Here is a 22004-nt window from a genome sequence, read left to right on the forward strand (position 1 = left end):
CTCCCCATTTAATGAAGATAATTCTTAACTTCAACTTTTTAAGGACACCTCAAACGATGCACCCCACCTCGAAAAGTTACTGCTAATCAACATAGGCCTACAGCGCCCTATTGCGGTTAGTGTTACAAGAAAAAAAATTAAAATAAAATACAAATAATAACTTGTTAACACGTTAGTCGCTCTAGGCGGCACAGCAAAAGAGTGGTTAGAGTGTCCGCAGCACAGTTCTGAGGTCATGGGTTCAAATCCAGCCAACAGCCTTCCTGTGCGGAGTTTGCATGTTCTCCCCGTGCTTGCGTGGGTTTTCTCCGAGCACTCCGGTTTCCCCCCACATTCCAAAGAAAACATTCCAGGTTAATTGGCCGGTCGAAATTGTCCCTAGGTGTGAATGGGCAAGTGAGTTGTCGGTCTCTGTGTGCCCTGCGACTGGCTGGCAACCAGTTCAGGGTGTCCCCTGCCCACTGCCCAAAAATAGCTGGGATGGGCTCCAGCACCCCTGCGACCCTGAGTGAGGATAAGCGGTGCAGATAAGGGAAGGATAAGACGCTTCATAGTATAAGGTGCAACCCTAACCAAACAATGAAATAAACAGACACTTATATTTCGAAAAATGAAACACTAGTTTTTCCCAACGCTAATGTTTGAAAATTTTAAAAGTGGAAGGCACTCCAGCTATAAATAACACACATGAAAGTCAAGAGATGACGCCTTAATCAAAGTGAGACCAAGTTGTGCTGTCATAAGATCACAACCTAAAAACAGCGTTCGTTGTGTTCTATTAACATGTCATCACAGCCAATAAAACGACTCATAAGACCACGGTGCCCTTAAAAGGTTCTTCATCCTCCGGCTTCCCTCGTTTTGCGTCTGCATCAAACGCCGGGACAAAGTCCCAGTGTGCCAAGAAAAACGCCAGTGGACCATGCCAGGCCTCGGCTCTCTAATTTGGCCGGCGAGAATAGACAAGGGAGAGAGGCAGCGCTCTTGTTTAGAAGGCTGAAAACCACCGCTGCCGCTGAGAATAGAGCCGCAACTACCATTCAAATTTGATCTTGATTGGAAACAGCCGGCAGCGACACACACACAAATGTCCAACGATTGACTGCCTTTGTAATTGGGGGAAGGGGAATCCATCTTGTGTTCACAGGCTCCTTAAACCAACAGCCGTGGTCCTTACAAAAATACACTCCTTAAAGACCTCACCAAACTTGAGTACCTCACACCTCGTACCCAAATACCTTGCAAGAACTTAGCTCAATTAGCAACAAAAAGATTAGCAAAAGGGTTTTTATGTGTGTCTGTGGTTTACCTTTAGGGGAATTAGTTAAGCAAGCTTGCCTCGATTTTCCCTTTGACTTAAAAATAAAAATATAAGCAGACAAATACAGTACCTACTGTACATCTGCTGGTCTTAGCAGCTGGCACTATCCTCTAGCTTGGTGGCTTTGGTTCATTTCTTGTTTTCAAAAATAGCTTTATTTCTAATTATTCTGCTAATTGGATTCTTGGGAATGCTTTCATAACATAGCTAAACTGTGGATTTCATTAGATGACGAACATGAAAAAAAGATGATAGTTAAGTCAGTGCTAGTACTAGATAGCAGTTTTTTTCTAGCCATACAGGGAGTGCAGAATTATTAGGCAAGTTGTATTTTTGAGGATTAATTTTATTATTGAACAACAACCATGTTCTTAATGAACCCAAAAGTCTCATTAATATCAAAGCTGAATATTTTGGAAGTTGGAGTGGGGCTTTTTTAGTTTTAGCTATTTTAGGAGGATATCTGTGTGTGCAGGTGACTATTACTGTGCATAATTATTAGGCAACTTAATAAAAAACAAATGTATACCCATTTCAATTATTTATTTTCATCAGGGAAACCAATATAACAGCTCAACATTCACAAATATACATTTCTGACATTCAAAAACAAAACAAAAACAAATCAGTGACCAATATAGCCACCTTTCTTTGCAAGGACACTCAAAAGCCTGCCATCCATGGATTCTGTCAGTGCTTTGATCTGTTCACGATCAACATTGCGTGCAGCAGCAACCACAGCCTCCCAGACACTGTTCAGAGAGGTGTACTGTTTTCCCTCCTTGTAAATCTCACATTTGATGAGGGACCACAGGTTCTCTATGGGGTTCAGATCAGGTGAACAAGGAGGCCATGTCATTAGTTTTTCTTCTTTTAGACCCTTTCTTGCCAGCCACGCTGTGGAGTACTTGGATGCGTGTGATGGAGCGTTGTCCTGCATGAAAATCATGTTTTTCTTGAAGGATGCGGACTTCTTTCTGTACCACTGCTTGAAGAAGGTGTCTTCCAGAAACTGGCAGTAGGACTGGGAGTTGAGCTTGAGTCCATCCTCAACCCGAAAAGGCCCCACAAGCTCATCTTTGATGATACCAGCCCATACCAGTACCCCACCTCCACCTTGCTGGCGTCTGAGGCGGATTGGAGCTCTCTGCCCTTTACCAATCCAGCCACGGGCCCATCCATCTGGCCCATCAAGACTCACTCTCATTTCATCAGTCCATAAAACCTTGGAAAAATCCGTCTTGAGATTTTTCTTGGCCCCGTCTTGACGTTTCAGCTTGTGTGTCTTGTTCAGTGGTGGTCGTTTTTCAGCCTTTCTTACCTTGGCCATGTCTCTGAGTATTGCACACCTTGTGCTTTTGGGCACTCCAGTGATGTTGCAGCTCTGAAATATGGCAAAACTGGTGGCAAGTGGCATCTTGGCAGTTGTACGCTTGACTTTTCTCAGTTCACGGGCAGTTATTTTGCGCCTTGGTTTTTCTACACGCTTCTTGCGACCCTGTTGACTATTTTGAATGTAACGCTTGATTGTTCGATGATCACGCTTCAGAAGCTTGGCAATTTTAAGAGTGCTGCATCCCTCTGCAAGATATCTCACTATTTTTGACTTTTCAGAGCCTGTCAAGTCCCTCTTCTGACCCATTTTGCCAAAGGAAAGGAAGTTGCCTAATAATTATGCACACCTTATAGGGTGTTGATGTCATTAGACCACACCCCTTCTCATTACAGAGATGCACATCACCTGATATGCTTAATTGGTAGTAGGCTTTCGAGCCTATACAGCTTGGAGTAAGACAACATGCATAAAGAGGATGATGTGGTCAAAATACTCATTTGCCTAATAATTCTGCACTCCCTGTAATCTTCTTTTATGCATTCTTCAAAAATTGAGAAAGTATTAGTAATGAAATACGCTAATCAATGAGTTAACCTTCAGTTAAAGTGACACATATTGTTCTGGATACTATTTATTGAAGTAAAAATGATTTGTTTTTTGTGTCAATAGCTGCTCGATTTAGCCCTGTTTTTCCTTGTTTATTAAATAAAAAGAATCCGAGTTCAGTGAACCCATGCTATAAATAATGTTCACATTTACGGTTTTGCTACTTTAGTGATTTGCAGCATGCATTGTGTTACGCATTCTGATTGGCTGAACAGTCAACGTCTCTCCTACCTGTGCGTCAATAACATTGTGGTATGTCATGTAAACCTACGTAAATCCGCTTGCTAAATCCAAGTGAAAATTATCATGCTATTTTGAGTTTCTCTAAAACCCTTGTTGACAAAACGTTTTGCATCGAAAAAAATATTAAATTGTGTGACACTGTAATTGTAAAAAGGCAATTTTCTAATTCACGGATTTTGCCTGTGATGGGTTGTTTTTGGAACTTAACCACTGTGATAACGAGGGTTCACTGTACTGCAATATTACACTGTGAGTTTTGGCTTAAGTTATATCATTGTGTTGCTTTAGCATAGATCCAACACGTCTTCAAAGATAAAATCAATTTTACTGATTGACATAATTTGTTACATTGAAGTTTAGAATTGGGATTACTGCCATGGCCCAAAATAACACCTTCTTTGTAGCATAAAATATATAGTCAATGTCGGGCTTATGTTATTCATTGCCACTTGCACATGATAAGAAACACTTAAGTTCTATCAAAATATTTAAAAATCAGAAGTCAACCCAAAGGATTTGCATATTAAGTTCTCGTCATTGTTTGGGGGAATGCCCGCTTCACTTCACGTATATTTAAACAAGAAACAGGCACGTGTTCCATCTATATTTGCTCCCTATAACTACACCCTTTGTATACACAGTATGTAGCAATCCCTCATTGAAAATACCACAAGAACCAGAGGGGGAAAAGGGAGTGGGATTTTCTTTTCTTGCAGTGTAAAATGCGGCCTGTTAGCACAAACCAGATGAGAGTCCTCAGGGAGTGGCCTGGGGGGGTGGAGGGGTGAGAAGACCATAGTTACGCCACCCAGATGTGTCCCACTGGATTACACACTAATAGAAGCTGTCAGCAATAAATTATGCACACGTGATGTTTACGATGATTGCTGGCTTGAGGTACGAAAGAGGTGGCTGGGGGGATTACCCTAAAGGTCAAATTTGAGAGTTCAAATGACATTTTTACACATTTTCAGGAAAGACAGCTGTGGTCTCTTGTTTTTAATCGTACATCTAGGGTTTGACATCTGTCACTGATGAGGTAGTCGGCATGAAAAATGACGCAATTTGAATAATGTTTGTTGCAGTTCGCTACTAGAATGATTTGTGGCAAATTGGAAAGTGTGCTGCTGTGTCTTGTGTGCATTTGGTTGCATTTAAAGACTCTCCCGTTTCTTGAGTTACTACACACAAATTGATTTTTTTTTCTCACTGTGAAGCTTCAAGGGAAAGATTGCAATTTGACTTTCTTGTAATTGTCATAAATTCATTCAATGCCAGACAAATGGTAAGTGCGGGTTCCAGCCATTTTTTGCCATTTTTACTCATTTTTAAAAGCCTACGGTAAATGTAATTCTCTAGCTATAAGGGCACATGACATATCAAAAGAAACCTTTAACCCTCAAAAACTACATAAAAAAGTGTTACTGGCGTTTGCCATTATTAAGTAAACAGTTGAGCATAAAAATACTCGTTTACAGAAAAACTTCTGAGAAAAATGGCAGTGTGAAAGAATGCATTTAAGGCAGAACTTTCACTTTGGTGCTTTTTTGCATTTGTGATACCTCCAATATCTTAACATTTTATGCAAAAACACTATTTTTTCATGAACGAAGCATGAACTATGCAAGAACTTTTCAGCCCCCTATGTTTCTGGGGATGTGATTACACGATTTTAGTCACTCGGGGGCCACTCACTTGCTTGATAGAGGATAAGCAAAACGAAGAAGTGGAATCTCCTCTAGGTGTGGACAAACATCTGATCAACGCCATTCCTGCCATCTGGTAATTATTTATCATACTAAAAACATTCCCAGAGGCTTGATACGTACTTATCAGCAGCGCTAAGGCCTTTAGAGTATATATATATATTTTTTTAAAACAACATGAAAACATTTTTTTACGTTTTGGCACTGAATTGGTTAAATTAATTCTTGCAAGCCGGATTGTTCAGTGTGTATTTGCTTTTTATTAGACGCTAATTGACATGGCAAAAACCTATAAAATTCAAACTGGTGTGCTATTGGTTTGCGTTATGGCATCCTGAAGGTGCCGATTGCTATTGCCTGAATTCCCTACCACAATGCTTGATTTCTCTCTGTTCAGTTCAGAATCTCATGTAACAAACTTTAATTTGTTTAGATATGGGTATCAAGACTTTCACTGATGATAAAGAGAGAAGCAAAAAGATGATAACAATGGACATGAAGCTTGAGATCATCACGAAATACGAAGATGGCACACCCATCGTTACCCTTGCTAAGGAATATAGCTGTAACAAATCTATGATCTGTGATTAAAGTCACAAAGTCTTTTAAAGGCATGACAGTCGTCGCAGTTAGAATTTTTAAAATCTGTTTTAATTTGAATCTGCCATCTCCTGCCCGGTCTGCAGCCACCCACTAACTCCACAGTACCAGTCAGGTCAAGTCACGTAACACCAAAGGTAAATACCATTTTTTTTTCATTTACACGTATATTGTTGTTTCAACATATAAACATACTGTAAATATGAGTGGTACTATATACTATTTAGTTATTATACTGTATTTGTCTGGGGCACTGGGGTTTGGAACGCATTAGCTAATTACCATTGGATTTCCTCTGCCATACGAAAATTACACTTTACGATCCCCATCTAAGAACGGATTAATGTTGTATCCCGGGGTTCTAAAGTATTATGGTTTCAACCTAATGTTCGCATGATTAGGTTGATTTGTGTTGAAGTGAATAGAGTCAAAACACTACATTACATACATTATTTTTCTTATCTTTTACACTCTCACGCACAATCGGAACCAAGCCCAAAGCCGTGTCTTCTTTTTCCACCCTCCCTCTACATGTGAACACACACCCTTTCTCTCCTGGTAAATTAATAACACTATGACTAAACCTTAATACACACAGGCCTTTTTTATTGTAGTTGACTTTTAATGTTTTCGTGTGTTCTTTATTGTCTGGTTTTAGATAGTGTGTGATAATTTGTAAATGACATATACAAAATTGATGTAATAATCAGACGGGACAAGCCAAGAGTAAAAAAAAAAACATTTCAGAATTCGGACTGCTTACTTTTAATTAAGTACAGGAATCTAAATAACTGTTCTTATTTTTAAACACGGGTATTGAATGTTTCCAAAGACTTATCAATTTTACTACTTTAATTTGTATATACAGTACTGTAATTAAAAGAGAAAATGTTTACACTTACCTTCTTATTTGTTTTCCCCTCTATTTAAATACAGAGTATGATTACAAGCCTTTTAACTTCTTAGTACATGTGCTATGAAATTTTAAAGCAAAAGTATTTTTATTTGTGTAAAACCGTCTTCAGATTTTACGTGTTAATTGACACATGTTTAAAAACAAATTTCTGAATAAAGTTTGTATTGGAGGTGGACTAACTGATTAATAAATCGACAACTACAACAATAATCAACTTAATCAACAACTATTTTTATATTATATTATTTGTTTATTATTTAGTTATATTAAAATGTTGACAAGACCTAAGAACTTTAGCTTCTCAAAATTAAATGCTTGCTCATTTTTAAAATTGCCTTTTAAAATCGAAGACATATTATCTTTGAGTTAAAACCAAACATGTTGCTGATGTTTTTATTATATTGGTCACAATTGGGTACATTTCAGGTTTATTTCTCAATATGGGTCATTCCAAAGGTATGAGTGTTATTATTTTAAACATATTGACTGTCCTTAAGAACATTACTGTGGATGAATATGGTGTGACCACAATGATCTGTCTCAAGTCATGTCACAACAAAGGTGAATACAATGAGTTTTCTTTTTAAATGTTATTTAATCATCCATAAATCCATTATCTGCACCGCTTACCCTCAGTAGGGTCGCATGGGTGCTGGAGCCCATCCTAGCTATCTTTAGGCAGTGGGCAGGGGACACCCTGAACTGGTTGCCAGCCAATGACACAATGACACAGGGTCGACAACTCACTTGCTCATTCACACCTAGGGATAATTTGGACCGGCTATTTATCCTGACAGACATGTCTTTGGAATGCAGGAGGTAACTGGAGTGCCTGAGAAAATCCACGCAAGCTCGGGGAGAACGTGCAAACTCCACACAGGATGGCTGGTAGCTGGATTTGATCCCATGACCTCAGAACTGTGCCGTGAACATGCTAACCACACAGCCGCCGTGCCGCCAGTTATTCAAACAAACACATGTATATTACCGATTGTTAATACTTACTATATGATATTTTATTGTAATAATGTTTTTATCAAGGTTACCAGGGACTCGGAACGCATAAGCTACTCAATACCATTGATTCATTTCCCCGCTTTACCATACTTTCAATTGGTAATCCCCACCATAGAACAGATTAATGTCATATCCAGGAGCTCTATTGTACCTTTGAATGGCAAAATTGTATTGTACTTGATATTGAATTTATTGTTCATTGAATGTCCAGTTCCTGACATTAAATAGCTACTAGAAGTAGGACGATTATCATGAGTACTGATACCTGAAAAAGGCTATTATCAGTGTCGGTCCATTACTAATTTTGACACATTCTGAGAGTACTGTACTGCAATATTTGGATTCAAAATATAAAATTATACATCTAGATAACCTGAAACTCCACTAAGGTTTAACTATCCAAGAGCAAAGTCTGCATGAAAACTGGTCTGCAGGAAATGGTTGCAGTTTATCTGCACCGATACCTGTATCGATCAATAACTATTTTTTACACATTGTACGAGTAATAGGGCAATGATTGCTTTTGAAATCTAAAATTGTACATCTGGATGACCTGAAACTTTGCTCAGTTTTGACCATTGGAATGCAAAATTTGCAGGATATCTCATACCAACTTATACAATTCCCTGCATTTTATACATTTTTGATCATTTCAAATTGTGTACACTATACAACAATTTGTGTACAAAAACCCTGCTACGTAAATTCACTGCAAGTGGGGAAAGAACTACGAAAGACGCTGAAAGAATTGTTTGTGTTTAAATAAACGGGTTTATAAAAATTACCACCTTTTTTATTCCACACAGCCGGTCTTGATGTGAGTTAATAAATGTTGCGTTGTACTTGTAAGGTTTATTATGACTCATACCTGTCAACCTGTACGGTTTTGCCATACAAAGTACATTTATTATGCATTTTAAGACGTGTACGACGTACTAGAAAACCTGTACTAGAAAATCTGTACTGAAAAACGAAAATTTGTCAATTATGGGTACCATCCAGTATACACCGACTATCACGAAACGGCAAATCAATCAAGTCAAACGAATTCGCCGCAATATCCTCTATTTCGTTATCGGTTTTTTTTCGTTGCAAATGAAGCGAGCGGTTTGATGTAGTGAAAGGAAGACCGTCTCTTTTTAGAGAACCGGAGCCAGCTCTCAATCGGCTCACTTGCTTTGATGCATTATATTACGAATGATTATGTTGTATAAAGAAGTTAAGGAAAAAAGGAAGTATGAAATGAGAAAATGAAAAAAGACAGATTTGTGGTTATCCCTTTAATCAGTATATTAACAACAATAATTTAATGCAGAAAATGAATTAGTAATTTGAATAAGAAAATGTATTATTCTACTTAATTATATTTGCATGTATTTTTTCCTTCTACAGTGAACGTCCAAGCTACCAAATTTTTGAACTTTTTTTATAATAAACCTCATTCATGTCGAGCAACTCAGGATCTCACAACAAAATGTTAATTAACAATATATATGATATATATGCAAAATATAACATGTTAAACTACATAAATAAACACGTTTGAAAAAAAAATATGGTGTAAGATTTTTTTGTAAGGGAAAATACAACATTTTGTAAGGGCATTGAGCCGTGGAGGTTGACAGGTATGACACCATATAACAATTTGTGTGCAAAAATACTGCTCCGTAATTCACTACAAGTGGGGAAAGAACTACGAAAGACGCTGAAAGAATTGTTTGTGTTTAAATTAACTGATTTACAAAAATTACCTTCTTTATTTATTCCACACAGTCTGTCTTGATGTGAGTTAATAGGTGTCGCGTTGTATTTGTAAGGTTTATTATGACTCAATAAGGGAAATAGCAATCATTAATAAGGGGATCAATTTGCTGAGATTGACAGGTATGATACCTGAGCAAGGTGACATTCAAGCAAGCTCTTATCCGATGACCATCTGCCCCCGAAGTGCAGCGATACGCGGGCGGGTACATAGCTGTCATTCCTCGAGGAGCTCCAGCGACATTCACCGGCATCCTCCGCGGGGGTCAGGAAGACTTATTACTGAGATGCCGCAGACGGCTCAGGCTGCCAAAAGCGGACTCATTGGAAGCAATCTGATTAACTCAAGGGTCTTACTTTAACGTATTTAGTCCTTCCCACGCCACACTAAAAATGTGTCAGAAAGTTGTCGTTGTATGACGCCAGACAGGAAATTGAAGTTTGAGTAACAAACTCACCTATATTCACAAATTCATGCTTACCTTTTTGGGATTTCCGAGAGGAGTTCATGCTGCGTAATATCATCAAAAAAAGAAGTTTATCCAGTAAAAAAGACGACAAAACTGGGAATGAGGGGCTAGCTCGTTTGTCAACAAAACTGGCTTGCTAAGCTAGCTCGCCACTAAAACTCCAACGTCCCCCACCTCCATACACAACCCGCCTCCACTTAACGATGCCTCGGTGAGAATTAGCTCTCTATAATGTTCCTCGCACCAGTGGAGGCATGTTCGCCTTTTCTCTCCGCCCGCGGCGATAATTCAGAGCGGGGGTTGCAGTTTGACAGCTCCGTTTCGTCGTCGCTTGTTTCTCCCCCCCCATTCCCTCCTTCGCCACTGACCCCGCCCGCCTTTGAGTGACAGGAGCTTTGGCCAATTGAACCTCTGTCTCACACTACTGAATCACTACTTCTTTATTGTCATTGAAAAAGACGTAGTGAGCATTGTTTACAACGAGATTAGACGTGGCACACAAGGATAAACATGTATTAAAATACTTTAAAGCAGGGGTGTCAAACTCGTTTTCGCCGAGGGCCACATCCCCAACAGGGCTGTCCTCAAAAGGCCTAAAGTAACTTATAAACATACCTGTCAACCTCCACGGCTCCATGCCCTTACAAACTGACGTATTTTCCCTTACAAAATACAAAACAATCTTACACCATATTTTCTTATCAAACGTGTTTATTTATGAAGTTTAATATGTTATATTGTACATGTCTTTCGTTATATCATATATATTGTTATTTAACATTTTTTTGTGAGATACTGAGTTGCTCGACATAAATGAAGTTTATTATTAAAAAAAAAGTTCAAAAATTAAGTAGCTTGGACGTTCACTGTAGAAGGAAAAAATACGTGCAAATATAATTAAGTGTGAATGAGCGAATGAGTTGTCTGTCCCTGTGTGCTCTGCGATTGGCTGGCAACCAGTTCAGGGTGTCCCCTGCCCACTGCCCGGAGATGGCTGGGATGGGCTCCAGCCCCCCCGCGACCCTAATGAGGATAAGCGGTACGGCTGATGAGATGAGATGAGATATATTTTCTTATTTAAATTATGAATTCATTTTCTGCATTAGATTATTGTTGGTAGTATACTGATTAAAGGGATAACCACAAACCTGTCTTTTTTCATTTTCTCCTTTTATACTTCCTTTTTTTCTTAACTTCTTTATACAACAATAATGATTTGTAATATAATGCATCAAAGCAAGTGAGCCGTTTGAGAGCCGGCTCTCTTTAATGAGTTGAGACGAAAAAGCTGGTTCTCTAAAAAGAGACAGACTTCCTTTCACTACATAACTACCACAAGAAATCCGAGGCGGCAGATGCATGCGCACAGTAGCATCGAACCGCTGGCTTCGTTTGCAACCGGAAAAAAAACGATACCGAGATAGAGGATACCGCGGGCAACTCGTTTGACTTGATTGATTTGCCGTTTCGTGATAGTCATTGTATACCGGATGGTACCCATAATTGACAAATTTGCGTTTTTCTGAATAGATTTTCTCGTACGTCGTACACGTCTTAAAATGCATAATAAACATACTTTGTACGGCAAAAACGTACAGGTTGACAGGTATGAACATGTAATAAAATACTTTAAAGCAGGGGTGTCAAACTCATTTTCGCAGAGGGCCACATCCCCAACAGGACTGTCCTCAAAAGGCCTAGAGTAACTTATAAATTTAACTACGGTAATAATAATTGAATTGTTTGTATCATAAAACGTACCGAAAATTCTCCTTCATCAAAAATAAAGGTGAAATTATTGATTATTCAGGTTACAAAAATTACAGTGGCATTAAAATAATGTAGCCACACATATATAATGTGTAATAAACTAGATATAAAAAAAAATATAAAATCTTCTTGGATGTTTTAGGGATAAATTATTTCTCAATTCCATTTATTTACATTGATATCGAAACACTCCTGTATAATGGCAGCAAGTGGTCACTTCGCGGGTATCGTAGTTGACATGTATTATCGGAAAACGTAATTTTTCTTTGCAGGCCACATTTGGTACGCGGGCCATAAGTTTGACACACGTGCTGTAAAGGGACAGTGTATATAATTTAGTGTATCTAGTGGTGGAAAAAACGTTTTACGAATTAAAAATTAAAGAAAACAATATTGGCAAAAATAAGCAAAATAAGCAAAAAACACAAACTATCATCCAAACATGCATTTTTTAAAATTACTCATTTATTGTGAAATGTACTTTATATAACACTGACCCCACCTAGAAAAAACTGACATAATTTTCCGCCATCCTGCTGCTACAGGTACCCGAAGCCTACAAAAAGGCTGGGCAAAAAAGGAAAAGTGTAATGGTGCATTTGATCAATTTGAGTCTCTGTTGATTGTATTCTTCATTGTGCTTTTTAGCTCTAATACACCATCCAGCTATTTCTAGTTGCCAAATATTACACAGTGTCCCTTTAAATTTTCATGTGCCTAAATTGGAACTTTAAAATTGTTATGATTTGTGGTCATCATGGCTTTATTTTCGATTGTACTATATTATTTATGTTTTTAAGTTTTACAATGTTTTATGAAGTTGTCCCTAAAAAAATAACAAAAATAAAACCTAAAGGGAAAGTATGTTAAATTTAGTTTTCAATAAAAACAAAAACCCTTTATTTGGATAAAATCCAAATATACACGAACTATCATATAATGTTAATTTCTAGAAATATTCATAGAAAACCCATACCTATAGTAGTCGCCGCCATGTTTGTCTGGTTTCTTGCTGCTACGCTGTGCCCAATTGGCACAGGTTTTCATTCGCATTAGATAATACAGTGCCATCTAGTGGTCAAATATTACACTATGTACCTTTAGAATGTCTTTGGTTCCTTTCACATTTTTTCATTCTCTTTTTCCTTACTTACTGTATGTAACATCCAACGTGCCCACATTTCTTGTGTAAATATTGTGTAAATTATAACCTTTATCTTCTTTGTGTAAATTATAACCTTATCTTCTTTGTTCCTTTATCTTCTTTGTTTTCTTTTATCCTCACTGTTAAATGTGAAACTGGAGTGCCATGTCCAATTTCGTTGTCACAATATGTTCAACCCATTTTGTAACAATGACAATAAAGGTATATTCTATTCTATTCTACTTCTTTGTTCCTTCCTTCCTTCCTTCCTTCCTTCCTTCCTTCCTTTCTTCCTCCCTTCCTTCCTTCCTTCCTTCCTTCCTTCCTTCCTTCCTTTCTTCCATCCTTCCTTCCTTCCTTCCTTCGTTTTGTAATGAGCAATTCCTAATAAGATTGCATGCGTGATGTAGAAGGGGCTACGACAAGTATTTTCACCCGTCAGGACTTAAATTGCACAAGAAAGCAAAATATGGAATATCGTATCTAAATGATTTATTCTAACCTTCCCAACTCCCCCAAAAACAAACCAAAAAAACAAAACAGAAAATGCTTTTGAGGTCTGCCAGAGCATATTCATATTAGTTCGCTCCCACTTGTTACCCCAACAAGGTTAAAATCTTAAACCATGGGCATGGAGTAACATAAATTGCGTTAGAAAGAATGATGGAATAGTATGTCCGCGATAACGTTCAAATTCACTGTAAAACTAGTATACTACACCACCATCTAGTGGAAAAATTGAAAAGGTACAAGGGAACCCTTTACAAAAGAAGTCGCATCTCGATTTCAGCTTTATGGTTTCCAAATCGGAAGGCTGTGTAAAATGTGATATCAAGTATACACAAAGTCATAACTTTGGTCTTCATTTTGACATCAGGGGTTTGCGGCAAATTTTTAAATAATTTGATTAAATGTTTTGTTGCAAAGAGCCATCGCCACAAGTAGCAAGCACACGCAATTGTGAAAAAAGATATATTGAATATGATTAGAAATTCTTCTTTTTACATGTTTTCTTTTTACTCTTATTTTCTAGGGCCTAAGTTTGGTCTTGGTAATATAATATTGTGTCGATAATGGTGGGTGCACGTCATGCTGTACATGCCAAATCTACGCCCTAGCTCAGGGGTGTCAAACTCATTTTAACTCGGGGGCCACACGATAGAACAAACATTCTGTCGGGGGCCGGACTAGTAGATTAAAGAGAAAGAAAAAAAGAAAGAAATAAGAGAAAGAGGGAAGGAAAGAGACAGAGGGCGGGACAAAGAAAGAAAAAGAGAGAGAGAGCGTGAGAAACAAAAGATAAAAAGTCGTGAGAGAGGGGGGAAAAGGGGATAGGAAGAAAGAAAACCAAAGAGAAATAGAAAGACAAAAGGAGAGAAAAGAGAAAAGATAGCGCAAAGGGTATGAAGAGAGAAAGAGAAAAGAGAGAAAAGGAAAAAAATGAAGTTAGAGCAAAAGAGGTTAAAAGACACACATAGAGAAAGAGACAAAGAGCAACAAAGGAAGAGAAAAAGAGACACAGAGAGTGAAAGAGGAAAAAGACAGAGTGGGAGAAAAGGGGTGTTACTTTAACTGGATTACTTTCAATTACTTTTGGATTACTCCAATACCAAATATGCTAATAAAAGACAAAAGAAACTAAATATGAACACAATTATGGCTCACAACACATGGTAAGCTTTATCTCCTGGCTTTGATCTCCGGCAAAACTAATATAAAATGCGACAGAAACAAAATGAAAATAAATCAGAACAGCTTGCCAACATCATTTTTGCCGTTCCATGTATTCTGCTACTCCCCAAGCCTGCACAAAAAAATTGTAATTCTATTCATATTTAGTTTCTTTTGTCTTTTATTAGCAGATTTGGTATTGGAGTAATCCAAAAGTAATTGAAAGTAATCCAGTTAAAGTAACCCTACCCAACCCTGTTTTTATCAACACCAATACAGACGAATTAATTCTAATACATGCCCAAAAATATAAACTTTTCAAAGCTAAATTACTTTGATGATAAACTTATGGGCAGCACGGCGGCGCAGTGGTTAGCGCTTGTGCGGCACAGTTCATGTCATTGGAACCTGTCGTGGGTTCAAATCCAGCTCCAGACTTCCTGTGCGGAGTTTGTATGTTCTCCCCGTGCTTGCGTGGGTTTCCTCCGGGCACTCCGGTTTCCTCCCACGTTCCAAAAACATGCATTTCAGGTGAATTGGCCGGTCCAAATTGTCCCTAGGTGTGAATGAGCGAATGAGTTGTCTGTCCCTGTGTGCCCTGCGATTGGCTGGCAACCAGTTCAGGGTGTCCCCTGCCCACTGCCCGGAGATGGCTGGGATGGGCTCCAGCCCCCCCGCGACCCTAATGAGGATAAGCGGTACGGCTGATGAGATGAGATGAGATAAACTTATGTAGCATTTACTCTCGCACTTGCCGTAGATTTGCATCACGTGACTCTGAGTACTTCCTGTTTGTATCACAGTTCACTACACCGGCTCGTCCGTATTTGCTTGATCGAGGAGGCCACAAATAATTTCTTAAACACAATTGTTAAAAAAAACGCAAAGTGCTATAGAAATAATTCACCATAAGCCATGTCGACGCAACCGACTCACGGGGCAGTTTTCCAGAGTAAGTTAGCCTCCATCATGGAGACGCTCGCCCGGGCTGCCGTGTTGGAGATCGCGCAGCTGTGGGAAGACGCCTTCGCCCTCGTCCACGCCGAACTCCGCCGCAGGGAACGCAAAGTGGAAGCTTTGGAGAAAAAGCTGCTGGAGAACCAACGCGGCGAGGCGATCGCGTCGCCTGCAGCGATCGACTCCTCGGGTGGGGAGCAGCAAGGCGATCGAACGCTGCCCACTCCGACAAGCAACTGTGGTAAATAAACAAAGCCGTTTTAAAAACGGTTCACGTTTATATTGCCGTGTGAACACGCTTTCAAATTTTATGAAGAGGTTCTATTTGCCACACTTAGAATGTGATATTTGGTTTTGTCTATCAAACGTTGACTTTGTCATGCCATCGTGTTGTCAAGGTGATTTCGGCCGTAAACAAAGCGGCGTTGCAGCGCAACGGCGGTGGAATGGGAAGAATAGAACCACGTGCAACAACAACGTCGTCGTTTAAAGCGTAATTATATGCAAGTTTTTCGATTAGAATTACATTTAATGTCGTTGATTACAATGTAGTGAGCAGTGTTTACATCGCGTTTAGCCTTTGCACTCCACACATACTAACCCTTTGACATAAAAACTAGGTAGATTTTAGAGCGCTCTCTATTTCTTATTTGTTTTTATAAAAAAACAAAATGTGCTGTTTGAAACCAAAAGTGACACGCACAAAGACTTTGTCTCGCTTCAAGATAAAACAGCCGTAGACTAAAATGTGCGGTCCCTTCTCAAGGTTTCTTCATTTTTTCCCATGTTGAGTTTTTTTAGTTTTTCCTTGCCCTCCTGTTGGTTTCAGATCAGGGGATGGTGTAATGATAGTCTGTAATAATAGTCTGTGCAATAACCTGTGCAGCCCTTTGAGACCATTTGTGATTTAGGGGTATACAAATAATAATAATATTTTCGACACAATATTTTCATTGTTTAAATTTGGGGGAAAAAAGGTAACGTTACTTGTTTTTAAACGTTAAGCGTTAATGAGGGGAAAGAAGCGGTAGTCTAATGCATACAACGATCTTACTCTAGAGTACACATTACAAAAATAACGTGAAAAAAACAATGCTACTTTGACAAGAACTTTACGACAAGAACGACGATTCTAAGCAAATGTCGGTATTTATTAATAATCCAAATAAAATTAACCTGTTTTAAATTATTTACCAGTTTATATTAATTTCTAAAATAACTCGAACCCTTTTATTCGTTTGTAAACGTTTAGCCGTATCCCGTGGGCGGGGCTTAGTCCTGAGGCAAAAGAATACTTGCGCTGGTCTGAAGACAAAGGAAAAGATTGCTGTCGAAGTTGCTAGTTTTCGTCATGTTGTGTGTTTGTGTTCCAGAATCGGAGAAAAAAAGTTGTTGATCGTAAATTGAAGTTTTACAGAATCCCAGCGGACACTCCTGATTAAGTCATGTTTATTTTTGTAGCCCTTAATCACAAAGAGTCTCAAAGGGCTGCACAGACCACAGATTATTGCAAACCACAGACTATTATGACACCATCCCCTGATCTAAAACCTACATGAGGGCAAATAATACACAGATATTTTCAACATAAAATAGAGGTTATTAATATGCTGTAGAATAGAAGTGTGTTTTAAGCTTAGATTTAAACATTTCCACTGAGGTTGCAGATGAAATCTCTGAAGAGCATACCACAGCACCGGGGCCCGAATGGAGAAGGCTCTCGAACCTGCAGATCTCTTCTTGGCTCTTGGGATCACTAATATAATGCCTTCTAGTGGTACAAAAAAACTTTCATTCAGAAAATAAACCATTGATTTGAATACCAGGCAAAAATCCCTAAAAGTTATTTTTGATTCAAAAAATAATAGGTTGAGAAATTTCTATTTCTCTCACATAGAATCCCAACCTATGGTTGCCGTCCTGTTTATCTGGCAACTTGCTGCTGCGCTTTTCTCTTAGGCACTGGTTTTTAGTGCATTAGACGATTGAGTACCATCTAGTGGTCCAATATTACACACTGCGGTTTAAAATAAAGACTAACCGGCTCGGAGACAGTCTTTCCCCAGAGCCATCTCCAAACAAAACAAAAACACAGAACTGGAAAAAAAGGTTTCCCCTATATATAAAAAAAGAATATATTCTTTTTTTGTAGTGTTGCTAATACTCCACTGTGACCGACATTATTTTATCAATTTGATTTCAGCTTCAACTTCAGACATCGTTGTGCCTGTAAAGAGCGCCACAGAGAAGGCAGAGCCCTCAACCAATCACAGAGCAGCGCTACCTTTGCCAGATACTTCCATCGAGCTTTCTCGCGATGACGACGTAGCCGACAAAGACTTTGTGAGACGAGAGAGCGATGAAGATGACGTGATGATCGTGGAACAGCAGACTGACCTTGACCGGCTTCCAGCTCGTGAAGAGGATCAGGACAGCCACATTTGGTCGTCGGTGTCCGACAGCGACACGGCGGAGGACACGGACTACATCTTGATCACCCATCCTCCGAACGCAGGTTCCGAGATTTTGATCATCGAAAACGCCTTAGACATCCTCGATACGTCTTCGCCGGGCCACTTGAGGGCGCCGGCAGGTTTACGGCAAACGCGTCCCCTTGGACAACCTGGTGAGAGCCAGAACACTTTACTTTCGGAGAAAGTTAACTTAGGCAACGGCATTTTGGACGATCAGAGGCTGGACAAGGGAGCGTCAGGGCGGCAAGTGAAGGAGAAGTGGTACATCTGCCCGTATTGCGGCAAAAGCTTCGACCGAGCCAGCCACTTAGAGATCCATCAACGCATTCACACGGGCGAGAAGCCATACGCTTGTGGGATGTGCGGCAAGGCCTTTTCACAAAGGAGCAATCTGCGTACACACCAGCGGACACACAAGGACTACTCGGGCCCTTCGTGAAACTCGAACGCAAAAAAGGATGAGGAAAAATACAATTTCTGGTGTGGAGTGCCAAACTAGTTTTCAAAAATTGTTTGAATTATGGGTGGGAAATCTTAACGGTTCACTTGAGAACTAAAAAGCGAAAAAATAAGTTCAAAATCACACGGTACCTTAAAGGGACACTGTGTATTATTTAGCATTCATTAAAGGAAAACAATATTGCTTGGAATTAGGGGTCTGAAACTCAAATTACTTGGGGGGCAAAGGAGCTAAGGTCTGGGTGAGGCTGGACCAAATCAGAATTTCTGTGAAAAAGTTCTAATAAAAGCATTCCACTGTTCTCAAATATAATTTATTTAGAATTACCTACACAAGTTCTAAAAATATATATTTTATCATCAAGCTTTAATATGATAATCAGTAATAAATGAATTCTTAATCCACTAGCGTGGCACTTTAAAGGTCAAGTCACATTTACTTGTATAGCCCTTAATCACATAATGTCTCAAAGGACTACACAGGTTACAATGAACCCATCCCCTGATCTTAAACCAACATGCGGGCAAGGAAAAACTCAAAATCTCAGCACGAGGAAAATAAAAAACCTTGAAGGGGCCTCACAAGTGCTAATCCCCCTTCCAGGGACAGTGTGTACTATTCAGTGCCTCCTAGTGGTAAAAATGTAATCCCTTAAAAATAATAAGCAAAAGTAATTGAAAGAGTATTAGTTATATTAAACATAAAAAAAAATACTGTTTGGTCAGAAAACTTGCTTTTAATTTACATAACACGCGCCTCACCGAAAGGGGTGTGACATAAATGTCTGCCTCTTTGCTGCTAAGGGTACCCCCAAAAAACCTTGTGAAAGGCTGGGTCGAAAAATGTGAGGTTTGGTCACCGAGTCTCCGGAGTTTGTATTCTTCCTTGTGCTTTTTAGCCTCGTTTTCGGTCGCACTACACAATCCAGCAACGTCTTGTGCTCAAATACACACTTGACTGTTATCATGCGTGATCCAATTTTTTCCCAGGATGACAAGAAAACAGTAATTCCCTTAAAATTTAGATTTTTTTTCAACCCATATTGATGTTAGTAAACAATTCAAGTAAAGCCCCAGCATACAACATTTATCCGTTCTGGAAGGATTAAAAGTTGAATTGCGAATAGTCTGGGATAGAACCTTATGGTAATGGTTCCGAACCCAGGTGCCCCAGAAAAAAACATCAAAATAACAAAACAATCAAACAATTAAAACAAAATTTCGATCTTAATTCGACTAGTCCTTGAATAAACATACCCACTGATTTCTAATTCGAATGACAATTCTGTCTACCATAGTTTTCTTCCTTCATACAGTGCTGTAAAAAAGTATCAGCCCCCTTGCTGATTCTTGTGATTTTTACATAGTATTCACTCACAAAGGTTTCAGATCATCAAACTAATTTTAATATCACACAGAGACAACCCAAAGAAATACAAAAAATAGTTTTGAAACGTCGATTCCATTTAACATCAAACCTATGTGAAAAAGTAATTGCCCCCCCTGAACCTAATAGAGTAGGGCCACCTTTGGCAGTGATGACAGAAATCAAACGTATCTTTCACAATACTGTGGAGAAATTTTGGCCCACTCTGCTTTGCAAAATTGTTTAAAATATCATTTGGCTTCACTGTATTCCAATCTGCTCGCACAGTTATTCCAGCTAACTATTTTTGGTGTTATTTTACTTAAACTGTGAAATATACGTTTGGGAGAATAGTTGCTTATTTCAAGAATACTGTTACTTTCTCATTTCAAGACATTTTTCATATTAATTTTTGGGGGCAAGAGGGTATAAATCCTACTTAAAATAAGTAAAATTGTCTACTTTGGTAGATTGTTGTGCTCATTTTAGATTTTTGTGATACTTTCGTAAATGAGAACAATCATCTACCATTTTAGAACATTTTTACTAAGAATGACATCACTTTAAAATATTTTAAAATAAGAAATCATACTTAAGGAAGATACAACTTAAAAAAAATTGTAGAAGCAACACATAGTAAGCTTCACTTTCTAACTTATTGCCTTAGAGTTAAAACACGTTGACTCATGTTGCCATAGAGTCAGATGGTTTTAAGGATTTGGTTCCAGCTAACTGATCAGTAGCTGCTTGGTAACTCAAGAACAAAAGTGCCACCAGTTTCCTTGAGAACGGCTGTTTGTACTGGTAACAACATTGGGCTGCACTTTAATAGGCTAAGTATCAGACATGGGACCAAGTCACACATGTGCAAGTCTCAAGTAAGTCTCAAGTCTTCACCTTCAAGTCCCAAGTAAGTCCCAAGTATTTTTTTCTTGGGCAAGTCAAGTCACAAGTCAAGTCCCGAGTCTTAGATTGCCAAGTCCAAGTCAAGTCACAAGTCATAAAAACAGCGACTCGAGTCGACTCGAGTCCAAGTCACTAAGTCTCAAGTCCCCATGTCTGCTAAGTATGTTACAGTTTGTGTTTTTGTGGCTTTTGATTTTCATAAAATCCGCTTTTGTTTTGGAAATGCAATGATGTTTTTTTTTTTATTTATATTAAAACATCACAGTGTGGAACCGGATATGATGAATAATGTCTCCATTCATTGCATACAGAATGCAAATTTTGAAAACTTGTGTTTAGGTGCAACTGCAGTAGACCCCCTGGTTATGACGTCCCTACCTTAAATTGGTTTTTGGCCCCTCACTGTGACATTTTTCCAAACATATGATATTAAATTCTTTAGTGTGCCCAATTTTTTCAAAATATGCCATCTTTGCGTATGACAGCAAATTACGTGTCTAAAAAGCCTGTCTTCTATTGGTGGACGTTATTAAAGATGCTGTTCTGCTGATTGGTTTGCATCAGTGTCATGAAAATTCAGAGATGTTGTTGGCTCCTGAACGACCCCCAATCCCTTTCTCTTTAATTCAGATCAGAATCTCAGGTAGGTCTTAAAGACTTTGCCAGTTAGTGCTATGCAATCAGGGTTGGGTATAGTGGCCAAATATTTTACTCAAGATTTTGATCTGTTTAATCCGGAAACAAAATTTCCCCAGCTGAAGTTGACTATGGTCACGTGACAAGGCTGCTTCGTTTAATTGGTTAAACATAGTGAAGCCTGCCGGAGGTGTCCGTCAAAATAAATGCACCTTAGCGGAGTCAGACAGACGCGCACTTGCATGGAGGGGATTTATTAAAGTCACGACTTCAATGAAGCGGACTAAAAGTACCGTTTTTCTTCACAATTATATTCAAGTAAAAGTATAGGGATCTAAAAATACTAGGAGTACAATATTTCCAGGGTTGGGTAGGGTTACTTTAACTGGATTACTTTCAATTACTTTTGGATTACTCCAGTACCAAATATGCTAATAAAAGACAAAAGAAACTAAATATGAATACAATTACTAAATTTTGTGCAGGCTTGCAAAGTAACGGAATAAGTACATGGAACGGCAAAAATGATGTTGGCAAGCTGTTTGGATTTATTTTCATTTTGTTTGTCGCATTTTATGTTAGTTTTGCCAGAGATCAAACAGATCAAAGCCAGGAGAGAAAGCTTACCACGTGTTGTGAGTCATA

The 22004-nt window shown here is 38.7% G+C and overlaps 2 protein-coding genes across 3 annotated transcripts in view; one reads left to right on the plus strand and one right to left on the minus strand.

The window, feature by feature from the left end:
* The window catches only part of tesk2 (testis associated actin remodelling kinase 2), a 40941-nt gene extending 25325 nt beyond the window's left edge, over positions 1–15616 (minus strand). Inside the window, exon 1 of one of the 2 annotated variants that reach the window (XM_088346602.1) lies at positions 15469–15616. The gene's annotated coding sequence lies outside the window, so the exon portion shown is untranslated. Of the gene's footprint in view, positions 1–9988; positions 10325–15468 lie in introns of those variants that run through there. The other variant, XM_088346601.1, reaches the window with a different exon arrangement.
* On the plus strand, positions 15346–18695 carry LOC148376391 (uncharacterized). Its single transcript, XM_088346610.1, has 2 exons — positions 15346–15759; positions 17722–18695. Exons 1-2 carry the CDS (start codon positions 15477–15479, stop codon positions 18429–18431), a joined length of 993 nt encoding a protein of 330 aa, XP_088202736.1. The 5' UTR covers positions 15346–15476; the 3' UTR covers positions 18432–18695.
* Positions 18696–22004: the final 3309 nt, after the last annotated feature.

The sequence above is a fragment of the Urocampus carinirostris genome, chromosome 1, assembly GCF_059441175.1.
Source record: "Urocampus carinirostris isolate Australia breed hairy pipefish chromosome 1, RoL_Ucar_1.0, whole genome shotgun sequence".
NCBI lineage: Eukaryota > Metazoa > Chordata > Actinopteri > Syngnathiformes > Syngnathidae > Urocampus > Urocampus carinirostris.

What these genes read in the sequence shown, in the direction of transcription:
- LOC148376391 (XM_088346610.1), top strand. Translation starts at nt 15,477, where the DNA reads ATGTCGACGCAACCGACTCACGGGGCAGTTTTCCAGAGTAAGTTAGCC. An exon ending in CACTCCGACAAGCAACTGTG is followed by an intron (nt 15,760 to 17,721) that starts GTAAATAAACAA and finishes ATTTGATTTCAG; the next exon opens with CTTCAACTTCAGACATCGTT.